Source organism: Hesperophylax consimilis, chromosome 15 (genome assembly GCF_061612785.1).
Source record: "Hesperophylax consimilis isolate HC1 chromosome 15, BYU_Hcon_1.0, whole genome shotgun sequence".
Classification (NCBI taxonomy): Eukaryota; Metazoa; Arthropoda; class Insecta; order Trichoptera; family Limnephilidae; genus Hesperophylax; species Hesperophylax consimilis.
Window position 1 is genome coordinate 75,587 of NC_142850.1, and position 8,370 is coordinate 83,956.

At 32.2% G+C, this 8,370-nt stretch overlaps 1 protein-coding gene across 1 annotated transcript; it reads right to left on the minus strand.

Annotated features, from left to right (window-relative positions):
• Window positions 1-5,189: 5,189 nt before the first annotated feature.
• Window positions 5,190-7,230, minus strand: LOC149417142 (MORN repeat-containing protein 4 homolog). Its single transcript, XM_089639912.1, has 3 exons — window positions 7,037-7,230; window positions 5,766-5,875; window positions 5,190-5,344 (listed from the first exon to the last, which is right to left on the minus strand). Exons 1-3 carry the CDS (start codon window positions 7,228-7,230, stop codon window positions 5,190-5,192), a joined length of 459 nt encoding a protein of 152 aa, XP_089496038.1.
• Between the last annotated feature and the right edge of the window lie 1,140 nt (window positions 7,231-8,370).

Consider the following 8,370-nt stretch of genomic DNA (forward strand, 5'->3'; position numbering starts at 1 on the left):
TGTTATACTTGGTGGAATTATATATTATTAAAATAGAAAATAAAACATTTTTTAACTTATTTCCACTTGTTTATTTTACCACTACCGGTTTCATCCTATTATGGACATCTTCAGGCTGGCAATTGAAATTCTTTTGTTACAGAATTTATACAAAATTAGGTACACAATGTCAAGGTAGGTACATATGATTGGGTTATTAAATTACAATGGTTCTTTAAGGTTAATATGTCATAAATAAGAAATAATATTTCTTCATATGAAGCTGTTACTTTGTGATGTGACATTATAATTTAAAATTAAACAGTAACTTTGTAAACACAAAGTTACTGTTTAATTTTAAGAAATAATAATATAACAATGGTCACTATAGCAGAATAATCGATAATTTAGTAAATAAAATAATGAATTTTCCTGCATACCATGCAGGACAATCCGGAAGAGAAGAATCAAACTGTACAAAAGAACACCTCCTTAGTTGAGCAAATCAAAAAGTGGGGGGGGGGGATTATGATCTATTGAACATAATTTTGCATTTACCAGAAAACAAAAATTATTTCTATCAAGATAGAGATGTCAAAACTCTTAACGTTTGTAACAAAGGATCAGAAGATTACATAATTAAATTACACAACTGTTATTTAAGGTAAATAAGTCATGAATATCAAAATGTTCAATAATCATCAATACATACATCGCAAATTACTTAGAATAAAATGTTACCTCAGAGTCTAAGGTAACATTATTAAAATTAATTACAATGGATATATTAATGGTGACTGAGCACCATGTTCCAACTGTTTATTCATGACATATTTACGATCAATTTTCTTCGTTAGGCGATTAATTTCTAGTAATTCTAATCTGTCTAATTTCTGTCCCTTTTCACAAACGTGAAGAACCTTGACATCTCTATCCTTGTCAAAAGTATGTTGGTTCTCTAGCAAATGCAAGGCTACGTTCGATAAATCTCCCTTTCGATTTACCCAACATGCGAAATGCTCCTTTATACGGGTCGATACTGCTCTTCCTGTCTGTCCCACGTAACATGCAGGGCAATTCGAGCAATTCACTTGGTAAATTCCAGAGTTCTCCAATTTATCTCTCTTATCCTTATTGTTTATTAATATCTTACCCAAAGAATTCACGCTACAAAAAGATGTCTTACACTTCTTGTCACTGTCTATCAATTTCGAAACTTTATTTGATACTTTCCCAAGGTATGGTATTTTACACCATTGTTTTGTTTCAATTTCATTTTCTGGTGTAAGGCCATATGTAATTGAAGTTATAGTGAGTTTTTTATTTTTCTTTTTTATTAAATTATCTATTATTCCGCTATCGTAACCATTATTCACCGCAATAGCTTTGATAACATTCAATTCATTATTGTAATCTATATCATTCAATGGTACATGTAACAGTCTATGGATTAGACAATGGAATATCGACATTTTGTGTGAGATGTGATGTCTCGAAGAGCTGTGGATGATATTATCACTATATGTAGGCTTCCTGTATATTGAAAATTCCAACTTGTTATTAACAATCCTAATTCCTACATCTAAAAAGTTGATTCTATCTCCTCCTATCTCCATAGTGAATTGAATCGACCTATTGATTTGATTTATCTCCTTGATGAAGATATCCAGCTGCCTCTGTGTACCAGTCCATACGATCAAAATGTCATCCACGTATCTCCGATAGAAAACAACATTCTTAAAGGACACTAACCTCTCAATGGTCTCTTCTAAGTGGTCCATCATGATCTCTGCTAAAATTGGAGAGATTGGGCTACCCATTGCCAACCCTTTCGATTGTAAATAGAATTTATTATCAAATCTAAAAAAGTTTTGTTTTATGCACACATTTATTATTTGATTAATTTCTCTCTTTTTTATAATATTTATGTTGGATTTCTCCATGTAGTTATTGATTATTATTTTTAATTCATCTGTAGGTACACTTGTGAATAGACTAACAACGTCAAATGACACTAGAGAGGCGTTGTTTGGTATATTTATATCTTTTATCAGGTGTATTAGTTGTAAACAATTTTTAATACCATATTTTGGTTTGAAATTTAAAGTATTTTTAATGATTCTATTGGCGTATTTTGCTAGTTTGTAGGCTGGTGCTGAGTTATAAGCTACGACGGGTCTCACTGGTATATCTAATTTGTGAACTTTAGGTTGTCCATACAATCGTGGACATTGGGGGTTCATGACAGTGAGGTAGGATTTTTGGAATTTATCTTTAACAAGTGTTTTGCATGTACTAAGAATTGAATTTATTTCTGCGGTAAATTTTGGGGTTGGATCTTTATTCAATAAAATTACATCACTAGAGTTTAGTACATTTTGCACTTTTTCAATATAAATATTTTTTGGTAGAATTACTGTGCTATTCCCTTTATCAGCTTTTGAGATAATTAAATTATTGTCTTTAATTTTATTTTTAATTGATTTTATTGTATGAGCTTCATTTGAAAACTTATTATTAATTATAGCATTTTTTATTATTTTTGAAAGTGACCATTGTTATATTATTATTTCTTATTTATGACATATTAACCTTAAAGAACCATTGTAATTTAATAACCCAATCATATGTACCTACCTTGACATTGTGTACCTAATTTTGTATAAATTCTGTAACAAAAGAATTTCAATTGCCAGCCTGAAGATGTCCATAATAGGATGAAACCGGTACTGGTAAAATAAACAAGTGGAAATAAGTTAAAAAATGTTTTATTTTCTATTTTAATATATCGGGTCTATTATGACTAATCGCTCGGTCTGTTAGTATAGTTTTATCATAATATATTTTATAAAATTCGTTTTCTATCTACCATCTTTTGAGACTCTTCGTACGAATAAAATTACTTTCCCTGTCTCATATCCAGATCATTATAGTTTGGTAAATATTGAAATAGTTTGCTAAATCATTACAATCCGCATAGCTTCTTAACGGGAATTGCATGGAAATTAGGCCTAGAAGGAGGCGATTACTCTTACGATGAACTTGTAGTAAAATTAATTATTTCTTCTTCAGAAAAAACTTAGGACGGACTTTGATCTCATCTGCATTTTGTAAATTATTAACAGTATGATTGACTCATATCCATCAAAACCTTCACTTGACATTCTCTTTAATTATTATAAGTGTTTTGGTGCCCTATGCTGTATTGTAACATTTCTCCTTGCAATTAACTTCCCGTAAGTTAGTAAATACATAAATAAGTCATACAGCAGTCAATTCAAATCTCCCGGTAAAATGCGGACTTCAAGCTACGACTTTCTAACCAATCAGCGATCTACACCATGTATGAGCGAACCTTGTTTAATATTCTTTCGAACCTTGAGCTTACACCGTGGACCTAAAATGCCCTCAGATAAGTTTGCAAGTCGGTAAATTATAATTAACGTTAAGTAAATATAAGTACTAACCGGCTACAACCAGAAAATCCAAAATGGAAAAATCGATCAAATTTTTGGTCATCACGGCACACGCAGCAAGATATAATGGCGTGTCTCCTCTCGATGTCGTGGTATTTATATCCGCACCTAAAAATATTTAAGTGATAAACATTGCCTGCATCTAAGCACAACATTTACGTACCTATTAGAACTTATTGTGAAACTCTGCAAAATATTTTCACAAGGGAAATATTTTTAAATACCAGATAAGAAATTTTTATTCCTTTACCTTTTTTAAGCATTAACAGCACTATTTCTTTGCACCCGGAGGCGCATGCTTTCTGAAAAATAACATGTCAGTAAACAAATAAAACAAAATAATAATCAATTAGTCCTAGGATGTGGCAAATGAGTAACACAACATATCTAAATATTATTAAATTTTGTAAAATAAATATTATTTTTTTACCAGGAATGGCGTGCTGCCTCCGATTTTAAAATTAATTGTCTCTGGACGTGTTCCAATGTGGTATAAACAGTGTTCTTTTTGATCATGGTTGTGGAAAGATAGCTGAAAACAATAGTAGTAACAAAAAATTAAAACGATAACATGTATAAATAAATCGATAAACTTGTTACAAAACGATTTACTTACACCAATGGTTCTGATCATTTTTGATGCATTCTTTCTCAATATTTCAGTTTTTTTATTTTTATTTTTATTAAATTCTATAACCTTTTGAATAATTTTGAAAAGTGCTGCAATTATAAGTAATGAAATAAGAATATTCAAAAACATATTTCTTTAGGCCGGAATTTGCTGTGGAATAAAACATTAATTATTAATGTTTCTTTTTTGTCACTTTATTGAAATATTTAAAGAAAGATTATGTTTGCCAAACAATCTACCTGTGTATATGTTTATAAATTGTTTATAAAATGCTGTGTATATGTTTATAAAAGCACACACGAAGATGTGAAAAATAAAAAATAAAGCTAACTCGAAAATAAATAAATATGTAAACTGTCAGAAATATTGAAAAAACATTCTCGCTTTAGGTACATTCGATTCCAGAGAAATGTTTTGAAAATACTTCTAAATAAAATACTGACATTCAAAACAAGTACTGTTTCTGATTTTAGTATAACAATCACATATTATGCAACTGAAAATATTCTGCTTGTTTTTGCGTTTATTATGGGCCGGTATGTCAGTTGCTCTGGCTAGCTAAGATTCATATTGCCCGTCGAGGTGCTCTCCCGTAGAAGTCATTAGCCTAGTTATACTATTACCAAGTAAGTATAGTAAATAATATAGAGGCAAAAAAAATAGTGCTCGTAGATTACATTCCTGAAAAACACAACAAAAATTAATCCAACAACCCTCCCACGTGAATGCTACAGCTATACGCCCTTGACAATTGCAAAAAATACCTTTGTTCCGGGCCATCAGGTCTATAATATTCGCCATTTTTTTCTGTATTATGGGCCGGTACGTCGGATTCTCTTTATCCTCGTTAGCGAGATATTTACGTCCGTCAAGTTGCTATGTGGTAGGAGCCCTGGCAAGGTAAGCCTGGTGATACTATTACGAAATTTTAATGTAACAGACCATGGTATAAGTTCGTTAACAATACAATAGTTAATTAATATTTTTGTTTTGTATCTTAAATTGGGTATACTTTTTGTGAACAGACGAACAATTTATAACTACCTTATATAAGTTAGGAATGATTTACGAATCCCAGATATAAATAATACGATGTTTGTTTGTTAAATAGGTTGGCATTGCGCTCTGGCCATGTATGCTACTTTCTGTGCACGCTGAATTATTTCTGCACATCGTTTCTTTCTCATGAGTCGACAGTCTTGGAAGAAACCTTCGTTTCTAGGGAATCCATTGCTTCCGTCACTGAATGTGACTATGCCTGCAATCCAAAAGATTTAATGTGTTAATTTAGACCTTAACAATCATTTTTATAACAATAATTTGATACCTGGCTTTGCCGGAGTTTTAAAACCTACTTTTTCATAATACTTTCTTACTGCACAGTGAAAAAATATTGAATAATAATATAAAATATAATGTCTCATCTTATTTTTTATTTAAACGGTTATTTCTCAGCTACACAGCTTATATTGGGATTGAATGATCTTGCGGGCTGAAAGTTCCTAATGAACCTTAGAAATTATCACAGCAAAAACACTATGCAAATTTCAGACAGATAGATTATAATATCCTTTATAGATAAGTAAATTATTATCAATTTGGACATCAATGTCAGATTTAAATGTGGATTAATTTTCAAGGATTAACTATCAGATTTAAAATAAGAAAGACAATATTACCAAGACCCCAAATCCTCCCTCCTCTGAATTCCCCTTCGTACTTCATTCCATCTGCTCTCCAAAACACCCCGTGGCCGTGGAACCACCCCTGCATGAACTCGCCTTCAAATCTAATCAAACAAACACAACATGATTACAATCAGCTGGTGGTTGGGCCAATTATTAATAGTGTCACATTTCCCCTCAAACTCTATTGTCACTGACTGTTTGCCTTTATTTGGAACAACAATACGTGACCGCACCAGGACTAAATAAAGTCCTTGAGTCGTTTTCCAACATAAAGTCTTCCAAGAAAGTCTAGAATTTTAATAAAATGGCATTAAAATTTTACGTTACTGTGGCAACACTGAGTAACACCGATTTGGAAAAAATTTTAGAACATTCAGTGTGAGGTTATGCTTGACTCCAGAATTTGATAATTGACATTTACAGGAAAATTATCATAATTTTTTTTTTTTTGCTAATGCTGTGTGTTTCTTCCACTCAATTTAATTAATTTATATTGAACTTCGGAATGCCGAGCTCCTGTCAACTAATCCATATGGATACGCCAGCGCTCAAGGGATACAATTTTTTTATCCAATGGGTACTTTTGGCGCTTGAGAAGTTAAACATCTTAAAATTGCTTCATTGATAAATTCATTATGTACCTACATCAAAAAAAAACTTCCATGCAATGGCCATTCTACACGCTAATATAAAACAATGAGGTAGTTAGAATATGATGTAGGATTATTTCCTTTTAGAAAGTGGCACTAATTTCTAAACCCCGTTTTACGTTGATGTGAAAAATATTCACTTGGACCGTAGTTCTTTTTTAAAGTTACAAGTGCTGTTGGCTGTTCAACACACTTCGTTAGTATGACAGAAGTAAAAGTTCCCATAGCCGTTCCGTACAACGAGCACATAAACCAAAAAAAAGTGTGGGACGCGGACTAGCATCACCAGATCCAACTTCGGGTAGGTGGATTTATTAACCTAAACTTCCCATCTCGATAACACGAAATTTATTTACAGTCAACTCCTTTAAACTACCACTGGCAGGTTCCTGCTTTTTGACATACCTTAATACTAAGGTTTAAGAATCATAATATGAAACAGAAACATTGACATAACGAAAATATGCACACACAGTAAAACAATCTGATAACAAAAGCAGTTGTGATCTGTTAACAAGTCATCAATAACGAATAATTATTGTATGAAAAACAAATGTGAAATCTACGCAAGTTTAAGGGCAGTTTATTAGTACGAGAAACTTTAAAACTTACTTGGCACCATCGGGGAATGTCATAACACCCAAGCCGGAAGACAGTCCATTAGTAAAGGCTCCGTCGTACCTAGTACCGTCTGGCAACACCAGGTGTCCCATCCCGTGCTTCTGTCCTCGGGAGTTCCATTCCCCGATATAGCGAGTCGTATCCTCGTATTTATAGGCCCCTGTCTTTGCCACTCCTGGATCCATCACTGCCAAACAGATTTATATACATAAACACGTCACTATTCAACTATCTCAACCGTTTGGAGCCAGTGAGACTACGGCATATGCAATTGGCGTATTTTGTGAGGTGGAAGGTAGTGGGGAAGGGAAGGTGATGGGGAAGAAGAAGGTTGGGAAGTACCTACCTGGCTATTCAGACCTGGTCACCAAACAAAGCTATTTGAAGCAACATTTTAATTCTGAACGGTGGTTTTACATATTTTAAATATAGTAAAAATATATTATTTTTAATTGATAAATTGTAAAATGAAAAAAAGTAATCAAAGAAAATTTACTTGCGACCTCCGAATTCGTAGCCGAGGATTGTAACCACTCGGCCACGGAAGCCGTTAGATAAATGTAAGTATGAAGTGAACGTCTTCACTAATCAGAAGTTTACACTAACAATCAATTGAAGATTATTAGTTAATATGAGCTACTACCTAGTACCGTCTGATTTTTATCTTTTTAATAAAGTAAATTAATGTAACAACACACACCACAATAAATTTATGAAAAAATCTTCAGAATGTATTTTATTTCACCATCTGAATGCTTATAACTATTCAATTTTAAATATTTGCAAAGAAAGTTAATGAAAATTTTCCATACCTTCAACCATTTTGGATGTTTGTAGGTTAGCTGCACAAATGACAGTGGATATTCATCGATACAAACATTGAAGTGTTTTTCTAAGGTTTCCCAGCGGACAGCCTTGTAATCGAATTAAGTACACAGACTTAGCCCATGTAAACTTCATCACCCTACTTTAAATAATGCTACTAATTGGAAACATTCATATAACTATCTAGAATATTGCTTTTTATGTGGATATCATTAGTTATGTATTAGACAAGGATGGGTTGTTTCACAGAATTTGAAAAATTCATCAAATTTATAAGTTTCCTATTTACGTTCTGTTTTTATCGAAGTCAATTTTGTCAATGTTTAATTAATTATTTATCACATAAAATATTAACTGAATCGGAATTGTATAACTCACTATAATTATGAATAATATTAAAATCTTCAATCTGTAAAATTCACTCGCCATAACAGAGGCATCCATCACATGGCGGTTGAAATAATATTCAAAATGTATCATCCAATGCAAATTTTCTTTGA